We start from the raw sequence: 25,668 nt of genomic DNA on the forward strand, positions 1-25,668 counted from the left end.
CCTGGCTGCAAATTCCTGCTCCAACACCGGTGGGCACAAATGCTTTTCAACACTTAAAGAAAACCTCACACAGTAGAAGCAAAAATACTTCTCCAGTAAATCATCTGAACTGGGAAAGGGAAGGAGAAAAACAATCAGCCTGAGACAGACCTCCACCGCCGCAAGTTTTCTCCTCAAACAGTTAACTTTTTGCACAGTGAAGGGTGTTTGGCGGTTGTCAAGCTCTGGGAATTGCTATATCCACGAACAAGCAGTGTCAAGAGAAGCACTGCATTTCTTAGCGAGCGAGCGTTCTGATTAACAGAAATAATGGGTGAGATCCCATTTTAAACTCTTATCTTTCCCTCTCAAAGCGAGAGAAGAGCTCGCTGGAGGAGGAGCTGTGTGCTCCACACCTCCCCTAGGACGCCCAGGAGACGTTTATGGTGGCATTTGGCTGGTACTTCACTGGCACAGCTGGCTTTTAATTGCAAATCCAACATAATTTACTGACAATGCAAGGGCTGATATGGAGGAGGTAGTGAGCCAAGAGCTACTTTAAAATTAATAAGAAATGATAGGTTTGTGCATCTGTTTTTTTTCCAAAAGGCAGCAAATCCCCCACGATAAGGAGGAAGCGTTCCCTGATCCTTATCCCCTACAGATGAGGGCTATCGTCGTCGGCCTTCTGAGCTAAGACCAAGCCAAACAACAGCCAGGCAGCTCTCCACGCTTCCGCTGGCTCACCCATCTCCCAGGCCCCATTTGGGAGACAGGAGGTGCGCCAGGGAAAGAGGAGGCGGCAAGAGGGGATGGTGCAGACGGACGATGAGGCTCAGGGTCACGCAGCAAGGGGACGGTCCAGGACCCAGGCACCAGGAGATGCCCAGTCCCTGCATCTCCCCTGCGCTAGCCTGCCTAGCAGGCTCCAGGGCCATGGCCAACGTCATGTGAAGCAGCTCTGAAAGGCAGGCGACAGGCAAGTGAGGAATGAAATGTCAGAGTCACCCAGGCTGTTCATGTCTCCCTCGTTATATCACAGCCAGGACTTCAACGCCTCTCCATTCAGTCTACGGGCAAGAAAGGAGCATCGAGCATCCCTGGCAGCCAGGCATCTCACCCAGAAGTGCTGTAGCTCAGCTTCTGCGTACACTTTTGTCTTTGCAAAATCTGCACCCTTCCAGCAGCGCCACCTGACTACAGCAAGATCTGACCTTTCCACAGGGAGACACGCAGAGCTCAGGTTTTCCAGAGATGAGTGGCCATTTCAGGTGCCTGATCCAAAACACTTCGAAGATGCCCCATCTCAGCAAGCACCAAAACATGTACTCTTTGGGAAGCAGGGTCCCTTTCAGAAGAACAGGCATGCAAAACTGAATCTGAGAACACTGATTCAAGGCTTATCACATGGGATAGGCAAGTGTAATGAAAGAAAGGATGGCTGTGCACACAGGAACTCTGCTACACCATTGACACACCAATAGAATAAATAAAAGTTAGGGACAAAATGACGAGGAACCTCTTTCACAAAGACTCTCCCTGTCTCCAAGAGTGTGGGTTATGCCTGGACCACACCCAGAGGCATCACAGCAAGTTCCATCGGGGTACCTTGGGTATCAATAATCACTGCCAGTAGACCTTTAATCTAAAAGAGGAATTCAAGCTCTTAGAAGGAGTTTTATCCTGGATCTCTAATCATTAGAGAGCAATTAAAAAAACTCTTTACATTTTTCCATATCTTTCAGAAGCATGGGGCTGACAGTGCAGAACACCAAATGGATTACATAGCTTGAGGGGATGTTCCCACCCCTGCAGCTTTAGAGCAGTTTTCCTTCCCTTAGAAGCTCTAAAGCAGAATTTGTCAATAACTGATAATACTAATCCTAAATTTCCTTTAGAAATTACTTTGTGCCTTCGTCTGCAATTATTAGATAGAAACATTTCCAAAGAGATCCCTCTTCCTCCTCTCCCCGTCCTTTGCGCAAATACACAGCACACACTTGGGTTTTTTTGTTGTTGCTATTGTTTGTTCAACTTACAAGCGCGCCTGAAAAGGCATCAGAGAAGAGCAACAACAATGATTAACACCAGGGACCAGCTTCTATGTAAGAAATAAGGGAGCAGGCAAGGACTCTGGCCTGGAAAACAGACGCCTTTAAGAGGATCTGGTAAATGTCTGTACAAATATGCACGCCATGGAAAGGATAGTCAAGCACTGACCATTTACTGTCTCTTCCAGTTTAAAAGCTAAGGGCCATCAACCAAACCCAGTCAGATCCAGCTTTATAACAAGTGAGGCAGTTCTTGCAGCTGCACTTAGCAGACCTGGGGACATCCCTGTCGAAGGATGCTGTGGATACGGAAAGTTTGCATGGGTCAAAATGTGGGTGGGACAAGAACTTCAAACTTCAAAGAGGACTACTAAACAGGTAGATCACATCAGGTTTGGGAGGCTCCCAAAACAAGTTACAGCTGCATAGCTGCCTGCCTACAGCTTTTTGAGACGTGATACTGAGCTAAGTGGAGGAGCATTAGTCTGAACCGGTACAGTTGTCCTCATGCCCCCTCACAACCCATGTCATCGCAGGCTACACTCTTCAGCCATACAGGCCACGTCTGGTCTGCAGATTATGTATTGGCTATACTACAACAGAAGCTAAAAGCAGCACCATTTCAGCTTTTCCTCCAGAAGCATGGCTATCTCTGCTCCGAACACGGCCATCTGAACTGGTTCCCCCAAACCACCCACAGAACTGAAGCGGGAGCCAGTGCCTGCGTGCAGGGAAGGGAAGGGGAGCATTCATAAGTCCTATCTGGCTATGACGAACAAGCATCTGCAGCAGACCACAGGACCTGGCAGAAAGTCCCCAGTAATGAAGACGATTCAGACACAAGTGCTAAAGAGCGGTTACGCCGAAGCGCCTACTTCCCAGCTTGAGAGATGCTCTGGGCACGCAGAACCCCATAGCAGGTGCAAGCACCGAGGGCATCCTGGGCTGTGGCAACTGCTGCCCTCCCGCAGGGCTGGGGCTCGCACAGGCAAGAGCGGCGCGGGAGCCAGGCTCGGCAGCCGGCTGGCCCCTGCTCTCCAACGAAGCAGGCCGTGCCATGCAAGGCCAGGCAAGTGCCAGCAGACCCTTCCTCCGGCTGCGCCCGGCGCCTTCAGCCCTGGCCAAGGCCACAGGAGGCAGCAGACATACCCGCACCCCGCTCCGGCCGCAGGGCGAGGAAAGGATGCCGTGCCCACAGCAAAGGAACAGTGCTTTCATCCAGTCCAAGAGTGCTGTTAATTTATTAGCAGCGTTGTTAATTCGTTGCTTGCCCCCTGCCTCCCATACGCTCGCAGCCCAGCACAAGCGGGGAAGGCAGCACTGCGGGGCGATGCCACAGCCTGCAGCTCACGGGCAGCAGGCCAGGGGGAACAGCAGGGCACGCAGAAGCAGCCTTTGAGCTGCAGCAATTTGTGCGTTGGCCACTTTCGCAAAGTAACGGGGCGCACACTGTAAAATGTAGCCCAGCAAGCAGGGCTCCCCTGCAACTCGCTCCTCCCCAGTGTTTCCATTCCTCTACCCCAAAACAGGAGCATTGTGCCCTGCACAGAACTTTGCTTCCAGCAAGTTGCTCAGGGACAGGTAACATCCTCCAAGCTCACGTTAGGTCTTAATTCAGATTAATTTTCCAGTCTCCCTTAGGCATGATGCTTTCCAGGGGATGGTCCTTCCTCTTTCCCTTCTGTCCCCCAGAGAGGACACGGACGGCTCTTGCCAAGACCAGCCCCTTACTTAGTCCTGCTGTGGAGTCCAGAGAAAATGCAGGGACTGATACCCACCAAACAGTGTTTCGTTTCAAGAAGGCTCTTCCAAGCTCGTCATTGTCCAGGCACTGAGAACTCCTCCCCAAGCGACAGTCTTATTGTTCACCAGCTGAAGACTAACTTAATCTCTATGCGAGACCCTGCCCCAGTGGGCAACACCAAAACAGAGACGATGTTCTAGCAACAAGCACCTGCTATTCTGTGAAGTCTCCTGTTAATGCGCACAAATAAAAATCAGATTTGAGCTTAATTTTTGCATAAATGAGTCACAGCAGGGACAATCTCTATACGCTGCAACCTGCTGCCAGATGGAAAAAAACAATGCTATCAGAAGAAAACATGTGGCACCCCCCCCCCCCCCCCCCTTATTAATGTAAAGCCTCTTTCTGGGAAAATACAGTATTTTGCTTGATGTATTTTTTGTCACTCCAAGAGAGTTCACTGTACTGAAAGGCTGGCTGGAGCGACCTGCAGAACAACTCTGTCCCTATCCTCCACCCTTTCGCTTTGATGTTTAAATCAGGCTACCAAGGGTGTCTGATCCCCTATCCTCCTCCTCTACTCCTGCCACCATCCCACCACGTGGACCGTCCTTCCTGTACTGACTCAAAAAGCTGTTCATTCCTCATTCAAATTCCTCCCACCGCTGAGCCAACTAAGGATGGCTAAGTAGAGAGGTCAGCCAGGAACAATTTATACAATAATTGGTATGGAAATATCACAATCAGTGGGGAAATATCAAAGCACGGGCAAACGAGACAGGAGCTGCCAGTAAAGCTCTTTGTTCTTCCAACACAACTGCTTTCACTCATCTCTGCTAGCTGCTCCGCTCACTTCCACAGCAGATGTTTACTGTCTTTTAAGAAAAATGTTTTCAATAAATATGAAAGAGGTGACATTTCTTTTAATCACCACAGATTGTTCTGGCCTGTGACTAGCTTCCCAAGTTCTGACTGCAAAAGAGGTCTTGTACCTCTGTTATAATTATGCATCCAGTCAGACATCCAACCCCCTTACCAAGATCACAGCCATTTTTCATCCTCTGGTTCTTCTCAGATCTAGTCCTTCTATTGACAGATGACTTCCTTACTTCCCCCAGTACAGCATTGGTATTCTGCAGCTGCACAGTGTTAAAAGTGATCTGCCCTTCTGATTTTTTCTTTTTTTTTTTTTTAAGCCAACCTCATACTATATGGATGTCACATTCCTCTAACTGCTCCTTCTCTGTGACCACAATTAGGCATGTTAAAATACGTTCGTTTTAACACCGTCTTAGAACGGCATATTCTTGAGCTGCAGATTATCTCTATTACCACAACCTTTAAACTTCGAAAAATGCTGGAAGGAGGAAGGAATAATTCATTATCTACATTGGACACTGAGGAGACAAGAAACAATAGGTTTGGACTTGAATAGCAGAGATTCAGGTTGGACATGGGGCTAGGTACGTTTTTAACTTCCCAGTAGCAGGGAAAGCGAGGCAGCAGAGAGGCTGCTTTCTGAGACAAGTCTCTCATGCTACAGCTCCCTCTGACAGACATTTACCTTCTTCAGGAATACCACAGGTAGAGATGAACCTGCCCCAGGGGATGCACGACATGAGATCTCCCTGCTCTTACAGTTCTACTGCTCTTGACCATCCCATCAGAAAGTAGAATGAAAGTTACTTGGCTGCATTAAAATCTGAAACTACTCTTTAATCCAGTATAGCTTTACTTGGAAAAGTCATGGAGCCAAGCGTCCAGAAGCCAGCCAGCCACGCCTGTGGTCAGAGAACAGAGTGATATCCCACATTAATGAAAGGAAGGAGGATGGCAGGGCAGCCACTCTGCACACAGGTCCCCAGGCTCGGCAGCTCACAGTGCTCAGCCTCCTTACTTCACACCGGCTTTGAAGGTGGTGGATCAAGGTGTACCTGATGTCAGAGGAGAATAACGATACCAGCTGATGTACGAGGGAAAGACTGAGCTGACCGTCCTGCAGGTTCATATTCATAATGGTAAATGACGGCTGGGGGCTCAAATATCTTTGAGTAACACACCTACTGCTTATTATAGCTTGACTGTTTTCCTGCAAAGACACTGAGAAAAAGTCCTCTAGAATTTGCAATCCTTGTATTCCCTGAAGGAGACACCAGTTTTGACCAACCCCACAGAACTGCGGAGAGCTCCAGTAGCACTACAGGCTCTTTACTTAAGGAAGAGCCTGTCCCATTAATCTATTTAATCAACTATTTCTCTTCCTCCAAGGACAGAACAGAACCTTCACAGTCCTCTTCCAGCTCTCAGATCAGCGTGTTCTTCATATATCGTACCATCATTACCCTTATCGTTATGGGAAAAACACGCACGCAGAAGCTCCCTGGCAGATCACACTTCTATTGGGAACGTGCAGGCAGGAAGCGTTGGTTTGCCCACGCACCACTTCTAACCTGCGCTGCTCCTTGTGGCTTATCCTCCAGAGTTTCTTCTTTCCTACAGCCCACTGAATACAAGCCCCAGTGACTTATCTCACTACTGCTGGTTCCAGGTCTGTCTGAGCACTATGATACAGAGCAGCATTTACAGTGGCCTGCTGGAATGCCCAAGGCAATACCTACTTTTATATTTTCCAGTGAAAAGCAGCAATGGCTTCATTAGTGCCTTCCCAGCCTGTGCTTTGAAGCTGTAACCACAGGTACTCCACTGTAAGATTTAGTGTAGACCTGCACAAAAAGGGAAGTCTCCCAAGATTCCTCTGTGTGGTTTTTTCTTCTGTTCTTTTAGCTCTTAAAATACATGTAAGGACACACCATTTACCCTGGCGTCTCTAGTACTGCTCCCAGACCTCTGAAAGATTCAGCTCCGTCGTGCTCGTACCAAAGCTATGAAGCATCAACACACATTTCAGACCGCTGAACTCGTAGCCGGTATGTGTTCCCAACCTATCAAGAGGAGGGGGGGAAATGAAATTGTTCGAGCGACAAAGCGAGGCAGGAAATTTCTGACATAGTTCATTATGCCCTGCAGCCTCTGTATTTCTTTTTATTACCGTTCTTTAGTCTTCAGGTTCTACATGTTCAACAGCCAGGGTCACTCTCAGAATTGTCAGACGCTATTCCCTGCACAATCACTCACTCTCAGACAATAAGAAACTTCATTTTGTTTCACACTCAATAATGTTTTAATGTCACTACTTTTTTCATTTTCCTGCATGCTTTGCAATCCCTCCCAATATTGAACAACTGAATGCCCCTATTATTGCTGTAATTCACCTCGTAACATCTCAGATGCTTAAAATACTCTCCAGGAGAGAAGAGTGTGGAGTCCCAAATCTCACCTTCACATTATCTTTGCCAAAAGGAAACAGCGTATACTACCCGGTCTTTTATGAAAAGAATTCCCTCTCGTTCATGAAGATGTGTCTCCAAATACTTCTGTGATCCACAGAAAGCTTGGTTCCTTACCTTCCCTCAAATTTGCTTTTCCTGAAGAAAAGCAAAGCTTCTTGCTCTCTTCATTTGAAACAGAAGGAGAGAGGGAGCACACACAAGTGCCTCCCTTTACCACTAAAGAGAAACTCCGGTGTTTTGGCCCATCTTTCCATACTTCCGGAAGTTCCTGATTTGAATTCCTTCCTCTGTCCTTGCTCTGAGTGATTCCAGGTTTTCCCTTACTTTGGTAAGGATGACATTTAGGAGTTCAGCTCTCGGACTTGCTCTAGGACTTGCTCTTTATGTGCATGCTTGTTCTTCTGGGCTAGGGCCAGAGCATCTCCTTTCCAAACTCCAAATCGTCTCCCTCAGTCAGCCATTTACGAACTGCTCAATGCCAAATCGTTTGCTTTCTAAGAAGGGAGACTTAATGATAATCTATTAGATACGGACAGGTCAGAAGAGCTGATGACAAAGTGCAGTGCTGCACACCCCTCCCTCCCTTGCAAAGCACACTGTTCCTCCAGCACTCCAGCTGTATCCTCAGGCAGGGGCTCTGCACCGGCCCCCCATCTCCTTCTGAGCACACAGCTCTGCAGAGTGGCACTGCAAAAAGTCATGAAGTGTAATATCTATAAGCCAATGCAGCAATCTCTCTAGAAATGAATGGGCAATCTCTCCTGCTTGCTTCTGGCACGCTAAAGAAACATTTGCGCCCTTAAGCCATGGCCATTAGCATGAGAGAACACCCAATTTGCAAGGCAAAGCTGCCATCTTGTACCTCTTCTTCAGCAGAAAGACCTTTCAGGTAAACAGCAAATTAAGTTATCCCCAAAGTCAAATACATTGGCTAAAAGCATGCATTTCTCAAAAACAATTTTCCCACCCCACCATAAAGGATCACACAAAGCATGGTCATACAACAGCAGACAGTTTCCATTTCACCCCCAAATTCTTCTGTTTTCTTCTCTGTTCCCTAAGCACCAGCAAAGTGCTGCCCTCAAAACTGCTGTGATTCAGTTAGACAGCCTCCCTGAAAAAAAAAAAAAAAAAAAAAAAAAAAAAAAAGACACAGATCCGGGTAGATTCTTCAGCTACCTGCTGCCTCTTCTTGCTAATTAAGATGTCAGAACTCTTTGTCTCCTTACACTATAATTTATTAGTTTGACATGCTACAGAGACTATCGGCAGTTGTCACCAAATTACCAAGGCTCCCATTTCAACTGGAGGACAGGTGCTTTCTGGTATTTGGAAAGGAAAACAAACAAACAAAAAAAAGAGAGATGCTGAAGCATTTGTGTTACTATTGCTTCCAGTCTGGGAGGGAGAAAGATACACAATACTATTGCCAATGAGCAAGAAGAACAATCAATCAGATGCAATTCTCCTCCCTGGGGAGGAACGGAGGAACAACTCCATGCACCAGAGGAGACTGACCAGCTGGAAAGAGTAAGCAAATACTTTATTTTTTTTATTTTTCAATAAACTGCGAGGGGTGAGTGTGCACTGGCAAAGGTTGCCCAAAGAGGCTGTGGAGTCTCCATCCCTGGAGATACTCAGAAGCCATCTGGACATGGTCCTGAGCAACCTGCTCTAGGTGGTCCTGCTTGAGCAGGGGGCTTGGACCAGACGACCTCCAGAGGTCCCTGCCAACCTCAGCCATTCTGTGAAGGACACTCCACCAGGATTGCATTGCCCGCTGCTGTAGACTCTTATTTACCTTAGCTCAGCACCAAGCACCTACTCAGAGCAGCCTCCCTGAGCCAGCTCCCCTGCAGAGAACACAGCAGCAGAAAAACCCTCATCCCAGGAAGTTCAGTTTAGCAGCATGGTTTCACAACGCAGTTTAAGCTGATCTAGGGACCAGCTGCCACGGGGGAGGTGGGGAAAGCAGTCTTGCTTTCTGATGTCCCACTGGCTTTATTCCTAGTGACATACACACTCCTCTCCCGGTGCTTGATCCCCATAGTGAGCTGAAAAAGAACAACCCAAAGCAGGAGTTATTTGCTTCCACTAAGACTGCAAGAACACTTTTTAATTTGGGGTTCAGCGATGGAGGCAAACAACCCTTTTCATCAGCAGCTGGGATATTCCACCAGCTGAGCCACACTGCGAAACGGCACCTTCAGAGAGGCAGCAGACGGGTCAGGAGAGGCCTGGGAGCAGGAAAGAGCCGGGCAGCGTGAGAGGAAAGGGCTGTGGCCTCTCTCTGCTGGGAGACCCCGATGGCAGGTCTCTAACAGGCCGTGTGGCGAGGCATCAGGCGAAGCAGTGCTGCAGGTGCTCGCTGCAGGTCATTCCCAATCACACAGAAGAAAATAAAAGGGCTCCAAGCCACCATTTTTAGCAAAGAGCAAGAGACTTAATGAAGCCTAGCTTCCTATGCCTTCAGGAGGCAGGCTGTCTCGAAGACTAATGACTTGACTGCAAGCTTCAGCTGGAGCTTCTCCTACGGCTGCCAGAGTCATCTGGAGGCACTGCTAGAGCCCTTGAAGAGAACAGTCTCCTCCAGTCCCCTGCCACCCCCCCGACTCGGCTACCTACTCTCCACAAGACTTGCAGGAACTCGTTTATCCCCAAGTTCTCTACTCCCATCAAAATTTGCGTGAAATTGGCCAAAGGGCTGCCAGCGAAGGGGCGGCAGCGAGGCAGCGCGATCAGATAAGCCACCTCTCTCCGAGAACTCCGCCTAAGGAAACCCAGCGAGAGGCAGAGGCTGGGAATCAAAAACCACACAGAGGGAAGCGGCCCTAGAAAAGACAAGGCAGAACAAGGCTAAGGAGGGCTTTTAAAGGGAAGACAAACATCTTGCATTTGGCAGGGCAGAGGAGGAGGAATTAACTTGAGAGTTCAGAGGAACGAGCAGACAGCAAAACAACCCAACCAAATTTCAGAGGCGGAGATGGATAGGCAGTGCTGCAGCTTGCGCTTCCAAAGAGGAAAGACGCCGGTGCACGCACATGCATACAAGTGAGCACCAGAGACAGAGGTCAAGGTTTTAATTTGACCAGAAATACAAACTTGTAACACCAGCAGACAGAGGCCAGGCCAATTTTTGTCAGTGGATAAAATCACCAAGAGGCAGGGACAGTAGGAAGAGGTGGAAAGCATCACAGAGTAGGCTCCTTCTAGCCACAAAAAACCAAACCCTGAAGCTGGGCAGGGTATACAGGATATATGATGTATGAGAGGACGCAAGAAAAGCTTTCTCAGAGAGGCAGGAAAAGGCAAAGACAACAGGATTCGGAGAAAACTGTTCCGAAACTGGCTGTTGCAAGGGCAACTGCTAAGTCAAGGAAGGTAATGCTGGATCACAACTGAGATGTAGAACAGTGGAGGCTATTAAGAAAACCCTTGCAAAGTAAATCACAGAGAGAGACTCAACTGGCAGTGAGCTGGGAGGCAAGAGCTCCAGACAGAGCATCCCATGGGGCCTGCAGAGGACAGAGCAGCTGCTGAAGGAGGGGGGGATAAAGCAGCTTTGCATTGAGGGAGAGAGGCTACCCGTAGCAAAGCAAACGGCAGAGACAAAGGAAAATGAGCTGGGACCCTTAAGGCAAGCAACAGGGTTAGAAAATCTGCCTTTGTGAAAAGCATGGAGAAGGAGAGGAGTACAGGGCAAACCCCCCAGCTAAAGGCTGGCTCTTCTTTGTATGCCAGCCCCCTCTGTAAGTTGCTAAGGTTTGAGGGGGAAATCTGAAGGTGGCGAAGGGGCTATCCAGGCTGAGGGAGATGTACCACTAGCGGCATTCAGTCAAGCAGGAGAAGTTTAAGCATTTATGAGGAACAAGGCAGAGGCAAGGAGCCAAGCGCTCTCCGAGACGGGAGGTCAGCACAGTCAGGGGACTCATGACAGCTTCACGCCACTGCACAGCAGCAGGAGCAGAGGCAGCAGATGGTGGGGCCTGGAGACGGGAGGGAGGGTGGAAAAAGTGTCCCCAGGGGTGGGGGCAGATGCCACTGCGTCGGTGGTGTAAACAGCTATGGGACACAGATACTGACAAAAGAGGGGTGGTGGGAAATCCAAGACCAGGGTGACAGTAGAAAGGTGACACGGGAAGGGGAAAGCAGAAAAAACACCAAAAGGGGAGAGCGGCGTTGGCTGAAAACCAAGACAAGCAACAGCCTGGCCAGCAAGCCAGGCAACTCGTTACAGCACGGGTGACCTAGGCACAGGGAGGAAGGAGCCTGGACTCACCAACAGCACTCGCTGAACAAGAGGGGCCCCATCCTCCAGCACCACGACAAGAACTACATGAGAGATGCAACGGAGAAAGGGACGTGCCCTTAACGACCGCCAGTCTCACTTGATGTATGGAGTCTGGAAAAAGCTGCAAGCTGGATTTTTTCAGGGTTACAGCATCAGCTCAGCAACACCACACCTCGGGCACATGTCCAAACGCCCTCCTGCCTCCCAGAGCAACGCGTCTCAGCACCCACGTGATGAGATGGGGCAGCGCGGCCCGAGAGATGCTCCAAAGGCGATATACCCCGACTTCAGCAAGAGCAGACTTGCCCCTCCTTACGGCTGCAGGTTTATCTGAAGCTCTGGATGAAAGCACAGTCACAGTTTCTAGACACAGAATACGTGTCTGAGGGTGACTAAATAGCATTTGTCACTAAACAAAATAAAACAAAAATCTTTCCCCATCAACTGAGAAAAGGGGGGTGTGGGAGAGGCAAACCCTTCCCCTGCCGACACACCACACTGGGCGTCCTCCTGCCTACGCTCCCCAATGAGCAGATGTACGCAGAAGTTTTGATCTTCAGGTACTTACTTAGCAGAGCCTAGTCCCCTCTGATCAGGGAGTTAAGGAAAGGCTTACATAGCTACCAGGGAGGGAGGCTTTTTATTTATCTGATTTCAACATGCCCAAGTTATCACACTGTAGAAGAATTCAATTAACGAGAATAAAATTCTTGTTTGATGCAAGTCTGGAAGGGTGGGGTTTTTTTTTCCTCTAAATAGCAGCACCCCAGAGATATTACATTGATTATAAACCTTAACAGCAACTGACTGATGCAAGTGGAACGGATGCAGCAACCACACCAAAATGCCACGCGTGCTCCAGACCTGCTGGGGACTGACAGAGCCAGAGGAGAGGAGAAGGATGGGGAGAAGGGAGGGAAGGTGGGCAGGAGAGGGAAGGAGCGGAGCAAGCCCACAGGAGCTGCTGATGCCACCCCCCTAGGTCCAGTTCACTGCAGCAGGTCACAACTGGTGCGGGTTGACACCAGCTGCATTTAAGCACCCACCGGCACAGCTTGGCGAGTGCCTGCCCGCAGCAGCTACAACACACCAGCTCCAGACAAGGAGCCAAAACTAAACGCCCCGCACAAGCTTGCCAGGCAAGGCCAGGGCACCGCTGGCACATGGCTGCTCCTGGTCAATGTTCCGAAGCAGGTGAAAGCCACCCCTGGGTGCCCAAAGCTGTGGCCGCCCCAAGCCCTGGAGGTGTCCCCAGGCCTGCCCTGGGGCACCCGGCACCTTCTCCTGCCACCACAGCATCCCCTGGGTCTGCCCGTGAGGAGGGAGGGCGACCCAAAAGGGCAGCAGGAGCGAAGGGACCACGGCGCACGTCACCCCAGACTTTGACCTTGGGCTAGGCCCTGAGGGGGAAGGCATCAAGTCTTCTCTGCTCAGGACAGAGTACTGCCATAAGGGCAAGAGGCACGGGTGGCCCCGACGCAGCTCCTACCCCTTCTGCGGCACGGGGCTGAGCCCTGGAAGGGACATGGCATGGCGTGCCACCACCGCCCACATCTAGGCAGGAAGGGGGCCACAGCCATGGCAGGGGGGCCGTGCACACACCCCGTGCCAGCTCCAGCAAGTCCAGGGGATGACCGCAGTCCGTTAGTACGGCAATGGGTCACGCCTCAGCCCGGCCCGGGTTAGCCACCGGCGCCAAGGAAGCGGGGGCGAGAAGGAACTCTGATGGCAACACAGGCTTTAGAGACTTTGACTCCAATAATCCTCTCCTCAGGTCAGCCGGCTGGCTTCACAGAGAACATAAGGAGGAACATTTCAAATCACTGAACCGATGGGAACCAAACACAGGGTGCAAAACCCTTCTCATGCAAACTTCTTTTTTTAAATCCTGCCACAAAGATAAGCACGGCTCCCAACATCGGCTTCCAGGCAGCTCTCATCCTGGCAGATTTACCCAATGTTTATTCAAAGCACATTTCACTAAAACTTGCATCCTTACATCCAGCCAGGAGACCAAACAAACATCCATAATTTCCTCTGACACCTCCTAGCTACACTGCTCTGACAAAAGGAACCAGAGGCATCCAGCACCATTACATGCCAAAGAGAAAAGCAACTCCAGCTCCCTTACTAAGCCCCTTCAACAACAGCGAGCAAGCGAGAGGGAGGAATTGCAGGCTGAACCACCCAGAACTCATCAGCTGGTCAGGACAGCAGCAAGAATACCTCCTGGCTGTACACTTGGGAAAGACACGTAGGTATTTCTGTAGTCTACTTATGCAGAAACCTCAGAAACTCTTCCTCCTCTTCCCTAAGGGAGATTCAAGACATTTGAGGTTTAACAGCTGCAACAAACAGTCTCCTCTTACAAGAGAAAATATGCAGGAACAAGATAACAAGAGACACAGTTACTGAAACAGGATGAAAACACGGAAAAAGCCTCTGGGGTCTCAGCACTGTCCTAATGACGGCAGACTGCAACTCAGAAAATCTGAATTTGAGTACACGGCTCTCATCACCACTTGCAGATCAAATAAGAAGGGCAAGATGCAAATCTTGCTGCCTGCAAGAGAGGTAATCTAAGCTACCATTTGCGAGCAACCTGCTAGCGATGCCACAGTCCCTGCAAACACACAGAAATAAAAATCTGCAAATGCCCTGGATCTTGCATTCATTCCCCAGTAGATTACTGAGCTTAACCCAAACATTGCTACTTTTCTGTTTTGGGGAGTTGATGGCACAATCTTTATTACACTTAAAATGGCAAGGGAATATATTCTCTATTCAAATTTGATTGCAGGCATGGGAAATGGGTTAAAAAAAAGGGTTAGAATGGAAATAGTGCCAGCTATGCTCCTTTAAAATAGTTTTAAGAACAGTATTTTACTTATTTCACAGCCAAGAGGTATAGGAATTCTACAAAGCCAGATCAAAATTAGCAAACACACTTTGCCTGTACACTAGGACAGAATGCAGATGCTAAACCCATTATATAGACAGCGAAGTGTCATCAGAGCAAAGAAGGTAAAAATAGCGAAGTTGTCGGTAAGATGACTAAGCAAATGGATTTTCAAAAATACGCTTTCAAATACGACACCCTTTTCTTAGAGCTGCATACATCCGTTTAGCTTTGTTAATTTCTCAGTTCTTTCTTTTGATAATTTATTTTTGGCCTCCTGCTAGCATACTTCCCCAGAAGCCTCGCTTCACCCTACCCACACTCAAGACTCGCATCCACGTATGGAGAACAATTTAGAAACTGATGCCGATCACCCCAGTAACTACAGAGAACATCTACCGCAGCACTTCTAGGATCGCGTATTGGAAAACTGGATTCCTGCTGCCTCCCACCCTCATTTCTACACCTTCCTCACCACCCCCTCCCATCTTAGTGGTCTTCAGGGCTCCACTGGCAACTTCCAGGACTGATGAATGCTCCCTTCTGACATGACTCTTGCTTCCAGCACTTTTGCAAGGGAGAAACGGCCCACCTCTTCTCCAGGCCACCGCCAGTGCCTGGAGGAGGCGGTTAGATGTTGCCACCTCAGGAGAACAGCAGCGGTTGAAGAAGCAGGAGCAGCAAAGGCAGGCACAGCTCCTGCAGCTGGGATGGGAGTTGCGTCCCCCAGCACCTCTCCCTCTCACGTGTGCTGCCAGCAGCAAGGCTTAGAGGCAGCTGGCTTTGGCTACAGCCATGCGCTCTGCACATCTCCCTCTCTTCCACCAACACCCAGATGTCTCTGTAAAGAAAATTACCCTTTCCTCAGACTAAATCTCTTCAGGGACTTCGCTGGCCTCCACACAGCGGCAATCGCTGGTAATCTACATTTCCGAGGTAACAGCGGTAGTTGGTGCTTGGCCAAGCCTCCCAAGTCATTCCTCTGCCATGCCAAATCCCCGCTCATGGCTCCCTTCTGGCTCCTTCTCACGGAGGGATGGGTACCTGCCGGCACCCCAAAAAGCCAGCCCCTGCTGCCTGCCCCGACTCCTGCTGGGAACCCAGCCCTCCTCCTCCAGGAGCTGAGCACAAAGCCCTGGGCTGCCCTTCCCAGTAAGCAGGTTTCCAAGGCTCAAGCCCATTACATCAAGATCATTAGGATGCTTTTAGTAACGTATCCCAGTGGATCTCCTAGAGCAGCTACTAGGTATTTGATGTACAGGAAATCTTCACTCACACTCACCTCTCTCATCCCTACATCCTCCCCCAAAATCAGCCAAAAGAAGACGGGGACAGACTGAACCACACAGCTTTGCGATCCAGGTGAGAGCCAGGAGAAGCAGGGTGGCACTAGCCCAGCACTGCCAGGCCCCCAAGCAGAGGCAACAGACTTCTCCAAGGCACAGCTCCCTGACCCCCTGCCTGCCCTACGCCACCCCACGCAGCTCAGGGCAGTCTCAGATGGCACGGCCACACGGTAACTCCCCGTCCCAGGAGGAAACCAACCTCCCTCCCACTGCATGTTCACTGCCACCTTCTCCCGGGCAAACGCTGAAAAAACAGTCAGCCCGAGCACCAGGGCCAGGCACAAATCTGTGTAACTGCTGCAGTGAGTGCTGCCCTTCTTTCGCAGGGTGGTCTCCGTCCAGCAAGGGTCCCCTGCCAAGCTCCCTGGGAGCACCCAAGCCAAAGCAAACCGACGGCAGACCCGTGTGCATAGCAACTGGCAGTCCTCATCCTTTACTTCAGCAAAGTTAACCCATTTAAAAGACACATGAAATGATCTTCCATGACTTGCCCCACAAAGGCAGAGGAAGCTGCAGTGCAAGCAACTGTTTAGCCTCACCTCTCCCATCTTCAGCAGCAGCAGGTGTGCTCCCACGCACATCACGGGAGGGCTCTTGCTATGGAAGGGAAAGGGGCTAACCTGTGGCTGCAGAGGCACCCTGCAGGCACAAGTGCAAAATTCAGCAGGAGCAGATGGGGTGGAAGAGCAGCAGAAATGAGGAAAGGACAAAACAAATCTAGGCATCTCAGGCAAGACTTAAACGCATGCAAGAACGCAGACACAGTCCCTCTAACGATGACAGCAGTACATGAGAGGCCACCACTGAACATACCTCTCCTCACATCTAGGCAAGGGGAAGAGGGTGGGAGAAAAGAGATTTCAGATGAGAAAGCGGAAGGTGCTTTGATATCTACATATGAAGATGAGCAGGTAGATTTACAGCCACCTTGCAGCCCTTCCAGCTCTGGACAACCTCCACCCCTCTGCAGCACAGACATCCGAGGCTGAACTCTGATCCCTGCTTGCAGGCAGGGCACCTGAAGCTGATCTTGTTCAAGTCTGCCTTATTTACAGCAGAAAGGAGCAAGTGCTTGGCGCCTTACAGCGTTTGGCAGCTACACACTCTGGATTAGATTTAACTGCCGACTAGCTCATGGCATGGGACTGATTAGACATAACAGCTCCTTACGTGCCAGTGACCCATGGATTAACTGTGCTGCTGTTAACACTGACGGCTGGAGCAAATCGCAGCAGCTCCAAGTTACAGTCATGCGGGCTATGCCCCACGACCATAAGGGGCTGGCAAGGAGATGCCGGTCCCATTCATGCAGGATAAGCAAGGGAGCTTGTGCAGGTAAGTAACACCACAGAGCTCAAAGCAGAAATCAATTTTCTTCTCTTCCTAATACCAAGAGTGAAATCAATCAGAGCATAACAATCTCTTCTGTGCTAGGCTCCCAACAGGTACAAAAAAGCCGCCTGCTTGCTTAACGACAGCGAGCAGAACCTCAGCCCTAACACTTCACTTTTCCTCCAAAAAAATCCCAGGACACCTTTTAAGCCACCATCTCTACTTTGAGCAACCAAGAGCAGCGACAGAGCAACATGCCTACAATGATATCACACGTCAGAAGAAAGCACTGGAATTTGCATGCTGTGACTCCTGCTGTAGGCGCCGGATAATACTGCAGGCATAAAGGTCAAACCCTTCAGCAGGAGCTCTGAAGATATTGTCTGCAGGCCACAAGCAGTCAGCAGAAAGCTGGGAGATGGCACGGTGCCAGCCCGCTTTCTCTTGCTATCCATGCCCTTCGTTGCAAAGCGCTTCAGCACCTGGCAGGGCAGCTAAACAATCATCCCCTGCACCACCGAGCAAACAGCCCCTCCTCCTTAACGGGATTAGACAGCAGAGTAGGAAAGACGGGGCACGGGAACCTCCAGGAGTGGAAAGCAAAGCTTGACAGCATATTCAGGAGGTGGAGGACGCTGAGGACCAAGGATTGTATGAGGATGGAGTGAGCAGAAAGCACTGAGCCAGGGAGATGAAATGATATAGTGAGAGAGGGCAGAGTACTTCGAAAGCACACCGGAGATAAACGCATTCAGATAATTGCTTAGAAGGGAATAAATATTAGTAAGTACTATAATTACCTCGAACACTTTACAAAAGCTGTAGGAAGAAACATGACTAGAAGAACGGCTGGCACACGTGCTCATGGGGAGCTCCTGTTTCAAGCTAGTGAGAAGAAACCAGCGGGGCCTGACACCCAGCTTGGTGACTTCAGCCTGGCAGCCAGCCACAGCCCTTTGGCTAGATCCTAGGTACGGGGCAACTCGAGTTAATAAGTGCCAGGTTCCAGCAGTACGGTTTTCCAGACTAAAGCGCTTCTGGACGACTTCTGGCAACAAGTACCTGCTTTCCCCTGTGGCTTCTACTTACTTAAGGTCCAGCTCCACTTTCAGAGATATGTGAAAAGTCCTCACTTTGGAGGAACCTGGACAGATTCCTATGTCCCTGGTGATGGTGCTGAATGGAGACAGAAAGAGTCACCCAAGCAGTCAAAATCTCAGTTTATCTAAACAGCCAAATCTCGATGCCCATGCTCTAATGAGAGATCAGTGCCCTTCTTTCACCGAGAGGCAAACACAAACCTTTTTGCTTTTTTGGGGCTCAGTCCCTCACCTTTAAGCCTCCATTTCTCTAAACGCCTCAGAACCCATCCGTTTCACACGACAGCCTGGGTCAGTGCCGAGCTCCTCTCAAACGCAGGACAGACATTTAGTGCCACGGAGTCCACAGAAAAATACTTCTACCTCACTTCGTGCTCACAGCTCCCTTTAGCAGCAAGCTTATCAACTTCCAAAGCCATAAAAGTGACAGTGTGCCTCAGGCAGAGAGATCAGGGACACAGCAGAGGGGGGACAAAAAAAACAACCACCAAGAAAGTAAGCAAACAAACAAAAAAATCCCCCAGACCCCAGATGCGTCACCCATTCCCTGCTTTTCCCATGCAATCATAATGACTCCAGATGGGAACACATTTGCTGGCAAGCAAAGCTATTCACTTTTGTGCGCAGAGCAGGGAACACTGGGCAAACAATACCAATTCCAGACTCCTGCCACTAGTTAAAACAAAAAACTTAGCAGCAGCAGCAGCACAATAGCTGTACACCAAAATCACCTCCAACCACGTCAGACCCTGATGAGCCGTTTTGCAACGGCCAGAAACAAAACCCAGAACCCCAAACCAAACAACCGGCATCAGAGTAGCGCTCGACAGCGCTAACGGCCATGCAGTTGCTCTGTGGCATATGCTCTGGATCCGGATGGTTTCTGCTATCCCAGTGGGGCCAACTTTGTTGCCAGAAACTGCACAGGAATCTCTTTATTCCTGCACTTCAGCAGCAGCCTCAGCCCTTCCTGACTGACAAATTCTTACAGCTGCCAAGATGAGAAGAAACAGTAGAAGCGCTAGATGATTTTTCGAGTCCCAAATGGAATCAATAGCTTGGTAGAAAAGGAGAAGTCAGCCAAGAGGGATGGTAAGCACACTGCTCAGGAACAAGAGAACAAGTACAGATGGATCCTCACTCTCACGCTTTAAAAACTATGGGCATGGTGGTTAAAGGCCCAGCATTTGGTAAGATACATCCTCCACTGCCTGTTCTCATCTATCTTCCTAAGCAGCTGGGTTCTTCACCTTCCTTCTCCTCCTAATACTTCCCGTTGTTTCACCTTCTCCCCTTCTCCTCCACTTAACAGCGGGACACCTCTTCCTTTCCTGTGGACCTCTCACCCAACAAGAGAGGGAAATGGACCTTGAGACACCAAGGAACCACCAGCAACAGAGTGAAATTGGAAAGAAGGATCCACGAGAGGGTACAGGCAGTGGCTTCAGCTGAAAACTGCAGATTAAATGCTACCCAGGGCAGAGCAGGCAGCCTCTCCTGGGAGCTGGCCACAGCTGAGAGTGGCGGCAGTCGGACACTGGGCTCACCTCACCCGTTCGGCAGGGCTGAGCAACTGGTCACACAGCCTGGACCCGCGGTACCAAGGCCCTGGTGCACGATCAGCAAACCAAGGTAACCCAGTCAAATGAATCCAGCTGCTTGTCTCCCCAGCACCCCCCTTGCCCTGGGCCCCCACAAACATCTGCAGGACAACGCGAAAAACAGACCTACTTTGAAGACAGAGAAGCTCCCCAGACCCTCTACCTATTTCCTGGGTTTGCCAAGTTACTTTTCAATCCACGCAAGTCCCTTGAAGTAGTTCCTCACGTGAGCACCCCGGCCTGCACCCTCCCCTCTCCACACCGGGCAGGAACCAGCCTGGAACAACTCCTTTCAGGAGCATTGCTGCTTTTCAGCATTTGTGCAAGTACTGTGCAGCAAGAGTACACATCCTGAGTGCCAAAGCCTCTCCCTTTTCCAGAAAAGCTTCCCATCACTTAGCTGAGATGGTTTGGTTTTGTGCTCATGTTCAATTACTTACTGACACGTGACTCCAGCAGCAGCTAGAAAGGCAAGATTTCCTCTTGTCTCATTGCCATTTGCTAATTAAACCTCCTTACGACAAAAAGCTTACTAACACACATCACTGGAAACGTGTTCGTAGTATGCTGATGGAGACAGGGTGAGCAACAGGTTAGAGCTGGAAATGACATAGACTCACGCAGACATCCTAGAGCCACCGAAGGCAGCTGCAGACCCAATTCCTCTGCCTTGCAATTTGATCAAACCCCTCATTGTCAAGAAAGGCTCCGTTTTAGCCTCTCCATAGCTGATATGAAACAGATGCTAAACGTCTCCTAACATTTAGCCAGAGAACTATTCCTTAAGAGGATTTTATATGACTAGGAAAGAGATGCCAATGCGAAAATGGAGTCGAAACCAATTTAGCAGGTTATCATTAAGGAATATTTAGCAACTTAAAAGCCAGAGGCAAATCACAATACTGCAGTTTTCCAGACACTGGCTGGAGGGCCTAAACGCCCTTGATACCAGTAGACAAGTCAAATCACGAGCAGAGGAAGCCTAGCAACAAGCAGAAAAACCAATTGTGCTTGAAAATCTTCCCCCTTCCTTTCAGGCAATTTTCCTGGTGCCATAAGTTTTAGGGCAGGGTCTGCAGATTGCAGACTATCAGACAGCGAGGAGCACTCTTTCAGGCTGCAGCACTCAGATTCATCCAAGTTAAAGCAACTAGAACACCTCTGGCTTCACACCAGACTGTACAACCTTTAGGACAATTGCTGCATCCATGAGTGATTTTGTAGGGGTAAGCAAGAAGCCAAGATACACCAAAAGGAAGAACTTTAAAATAATTAAAAGAAAAAAAAAAAGCAGTTTCCCAGTCCAAAAAATCCAGTAAGCCTCCCAACACAGAAGTGATGCTCTCCTTCCCAAGCTCCTTATGACCCTGTCTCTCCACCCCCCCCACCCGTCCCTCCCAATGGGTCTGCAGGGCTGTTTATTCTGCCTTTCACTTTATATAATGCGTCTGGTAAAAGTGTTCCAAGCACACATTCGATTTACAATAAAAATTGCTTTAATAAAGACAGCTAACTTGACGGAAGGTCATCTAAAAGACGACAATTCGCATAAACCAAAACCTCCTGTGTAAATAAACAGGATTTGCAGGAGCCTCAGGATGTCAGGCAGTCTGGCCAAGACCGCAGGGATGGAGTCTCCCCATGAAGAATTACATCTGGGGACGCGCAGGAGCGGAGCCTGCCAGCCCGGCACCGGCAGGGCACGGCGAGGCAGCCTCCCACCGCACACAGGCAACCCCCAGAGAGCCGGCTGAACCTCACGCAGAAACGGTGACAGCCAGGGCCACCCTGGTCCGATGCGTTCCCCAAAAGCAGAGCCACAGCCCCACTCCAGCGCACACGGGATCAGTCTGGGCCTGGCACCGCAAACCACGGTGATCCACAGGCAGCAAACACAGGGGTGACGGCGGCACAGCCGGCTTGCGAAACGAAGCTCGTGGCGGAGCGCTTTGGGCAGACGCAGATGGAGAAAGCACGATCTTGGCCACCGCCGCTGACAATGCATCGAGGAGCAGATGAGGCGCCAGCAACATTCCCGGGCCGCTAGCTGCGGTAAACAAAAACAACCCCAAACCCCGTGTGTGCAAACACCCACTCTGCCATTTTCTCTGCCTGCTCCCCTCCAGCTCTATCGCATCCAGGCTTGTGTGTCAGCCACCGACCCCCTCTCCAGCCCTGCGCCCGGGCAGGCAGCAGCAGAGCAGGAGGGTGCGACAGCGTAACACTCGAGCGGCACTCAACTGCACCGCGCTGCTCCCCCGCCAGCAGGAGACAGGCCTGTCAGATCAGCCCTTCCTTCTCCGAGAGTCGCCTCTGCACCGTTATTTCACTCCAACACGCCACTTACAAGTGAGCGGCAGTTTCAAGACCTTACGCAGGCTCTACTCCCCTCTAGGAATCGCAAATAAATCACCAATTACTATGCATGAATAGAGAGAGGAAGAGGGTAATGAGCCTATGTACATATATACATACGCAATGTTTGAACACAAAGAGCCGTAAATTGCATTCACAGGTGGTGTTCTGGAGACTGCAGGAGACTCAAAAGCAGAGCTGTTCATAAACCAGTCACTGACATGAATGAATTCAGCATTCCCCAGAAGCCTATTGTGTTTCCTATATATTACACTATAAATATGAGGAGTATCAGACTTTTGCATCCCTGCAAAAAAGAAGGTAAATCTTGCAACTACACACAGGATTAGCACTGGCTGGCACAAGTATTAATGGTCTCATTGCTGCATGAGGATTATTTACAGCACTTGCTCTATTTTCCCATTCTGTACTTGCTGTGATGAAGTGCCACTTGTTTAAAGAACCCTGTAACAAACACTGCAGCAAGAAGGGGAAAAACAGAGATCTACAAATGTTACACCCACATGCCAGATGTGGGTTTTCAAACCCTGGTTTTGCAGTTACTCGGATTCTAGTAGCTAGTTAATACTTGATACATTACATTAAATCATCCGCTGGCGCTTTCCATAACCATGATTCCTCCTTTAGCAATTCTAATGAGTTTGCAAAAGGATAGGGGAAAAATTTGAGTTGCATTTCTTTTCCTGCACATTCAACCTCTTCCCCACTAAGTCAAAGGATGCCTCATTTTTTACAAACAGCAACCTAAAGCATTTCTGGGCGACTTGAGGCTTTGAGGCACGGTCACACGTCCCCAGTTTTGTCAAAACCGGCGCTTGGTCAAATGGAGATCAGCTTTCTAAAGAAATCCAGGTGAAAAACACCAAAAGAAAATTCAAGCATGCACGTAGTAAGCTTCCAACCATTGAAAACAGCCTCGCATTTAACGCAAGGAGGCCAGCACAACATTGTTACAAACTGGGTACGTCCATGGGATGTGGGGACCACTGAAAAGCAACCGATTCTCCAGGTGACCGAAGACACCTCACCGCCCGTCCCCCAGGGAGGGCGAAGGCACGTTAGAGCCAGTTTTAGGTCAAGCCCAGCAGGCCAGCTCCTGCGAGCAGGCAGCCGGGGCGGCCTCGGCAGCCAGCCGGCCACGGGGCAAGCACGGCCGCGGGGTGTACGGCCACGGGGGCCCGGTGGGTCCCACTTCTGCACCGCGGCGGGAGGCCTTCGGCAAGACGATGCCCTCTGGTGCTACTCCACTGCATCAGCCGGGCGCGCTTCGGAGCAGCCGGACGCTCGCTCACTCGCTCCATATTAGGAAGACTTAATCCAGAATAGTGTTATTGTTCTTCAGCCGGAGAGGTCGAGCGTGCGAAGCCAAGACAGCAAGAGATCGCCGTTCATCTACACCCATCTTGCGGGCTACGACAGACTCCCTGTACTCGCAGAGCCACACCAGCCACCCCGGATAAACTTAGCTTTAAGACGGCTTTTTTCAGGGAACCCAAGGAAGCAAGCTACTGGTTAAGGGCAGTTTGAACCTTCTCCAAAACCATTTCAAAGAGTCGCCTCTCTTTCTCTTTACTAAAGACTGGCAGAGAGCATGAAAAACCACACACACAAATTAGAGACACAGGAGCACGACTGCAATTCAAGTACAGATGTCATTTCCAAATGGGCAGAGCAGGTAGGTGACAAGTCTCACGACAGTAAAATTGCCAGCCTCGCTGCTTCTTCCCTCGACAGCGTTAACGCCAGCAGAAGATCTGACCAACGAAAAAAGGCAAATCAAAACAACTCCGAGGCTGCTCTGTAGGTACGCGGGCAGGAGGCAGCGTGAGGGTGCTGTACTGTCTCTTCCACCAACGTTCCTATCCACTCATCGGTTCTAAGCCAGGCACACGGGCTGCCGCAAAAAGCGTTAAGAGGCATTTTAATTGTCCTGTATTCTGCTTTTCCCAAATTAGGAGGAAGGGATCTGGCATTGCTACAGCATCTCTCACCCAGCAGCAGAGTCCCCAAGGACTTGACAGGGCTGCGTGCAGTCATCCCCTGGGCAGGCACTCGTGGGACGGGACAAAACCACACGTTTAACGGTTCACCGGGTACAAAACGCAGGCAGAAGGAGAAGGAGCTACCGGAGCAGTTTGAAGAGACAGCACAAAGCAGGCACATCGCCTTTTGCGAGAGCGGGGACTGCCCTCCCTCCGTATTTCAACGCGCTCCTAGAGACCCCGGAGAGGACTCGGTTTCCGCAGCCTGCCTTACCCCCGGGGCATTTTCTCCGCCTTCGTTGTGCAACCCCAACGCCGACCCGTGGCTCCCTACCGCGACGGTTTCCCCCCCCCCCGACCCCAGCCCGGGACAGCCCCCGCCCGCCCGCGCCGATGCCAGAGCCCGGGGCGGAGGAGGGGCCGGTCCCCTCCGCTCCCCGGCTCCGGCCGGACCCGCGGCTCGGCCCGGCTGCTCGCCGGGGTACTGCGGCTGGAGACGAGACCCTCATTTATTTCATACATACATACATATATATTTTTTTCTCCCCCTCTCCTCCCTCCGAACATGAACAGCGCGGGCAGTGACAACTCGCTGGGTGTTTTCGGCAGGGGTGACCCTCCCGGGAGCCCTGCGACGGAGAGCACCACCGGGGGTCCCTTCCCGCTCCGCCCGGGGGACCCCCGTCCCGTCCCGCCCCGTCCCGCCGCCGCCCGGCACTTACCGAGGAGGAGCAGGGAGGCCAGGGGCGGGCGCGGGGTCCGCATGGCTGCCGGGGCGCGGGGCGGCGGCCGCCCTCACCTCCCGCCGCGGGGCGCCGCGGGGCGCCGGCTCCCGGGGCAGGCGTCGCGCCGGGCCCGGCGGCACAAAGGGAAGGCGGCGGGGCCGGCACGGGGAGGCGCCAAGGCGGGCGGGGGCATCGCCCCCGCGGCGGGGCGGCCGCCGCGCCTCCCCTCGCCTCCCCTCCCCTCACCGCCGCCCCGCTCCCCGCCGACGGCTGCGGGGGGCGAGGGAACGGTCGCCTCGTCCGCGGCGCCGGGGGGGGAATAAAAAAAGATCCCACGCCGAAAAGTTATAAAAAAAAAATAAGCGGGGCGCCGCGCCCTGAGGCTTGCCTCGGATCGGGTGGGTTCGGATCGGCCCGGCCCGCTCTGGCCCGCCGCCCTCACCTGCCCGCCCGCCCGGCGCTGCCGCTGCCGCGGGGTGCCCGGCGCTTCCTCCGCGCCGCCAAACCCCGCCCCCGCCCCGCCCCGCCCCGCCCCGCCGGCGGGCAGCCCCCGGTGCGGCCGCGCAGCCGGGGGCCGGGGGTGGTCCCGGCGTGTGGGCGCTGCCGAGTCGGGGGTGGCGGCGGGCGGGGGGGGGGGGGGGGGGTGAAGCCGGGGCCGTAAGAACGCGCGGGGAGAAACCGGGTTGCGTTGTTTTGAGCGGGAAAGAGGGTCCTCGGGCGCTCCCCGGAAACCCGGCTTCCCGGGAGAGGGCATCGTGCGCCCTGTTGTTCCCGGGCAAACCGAAATCAGCGGCCGGGTCTTCCAAGGTTTGAGCCAGCCCGTGACCGTCCTGCAGCGAAGCGCCGCTACCGAGCCCCGCACCCCGGGCTGGTGCGAGTGGCGGGCTGCCAG

The 25,668-nt window shown here is 51.4% G+C and overlaps 1 protein-coding gene across 1 annotated transcript in view; it reads right to left on the bottom strand.

Annotated features, from left to right (window-relative positions):
• Window positions 1-24,856, bottom strand: part of IGSF3 (immunoglobulin superfamily member 3) — a 99,990-nt gene extending 75,134 nt beyond the window's left edge. The window contains exon 1 of the mRNA XM_075434460.1: window positions 24,774-24,856. Within this exon, the coding sequence (XP_075290575.1) occupies window positions 24,774-24,816 (43 nt within the window). The 5' untranslated portion in view covers window positions 24,817-24,856. The remainder of the gene's footprint in view (window positions 1-24,773) is intronic.
• Between the last annotated feature and the right edge of the window lie 812 nt (window positions 24,857-25,668).

The sequence above is a fragment of the Opisthocomus hoazin genome, chromosome 1, assembly GCF_030867145.1.
Source record: "Opisthocomus hoazin isolate bOpiHoa1 chromosome 1, bOpiHoa1.hap1, whole genome shotgun sequence".
In the NCBI taxonomy this organism is placed as follows: Eukaryota; Metazoa; Chordata; class Aves; order Opisthocomiformes; family Opisthocomidae; genus Opisthocomus; species Opisthocomus hoazin.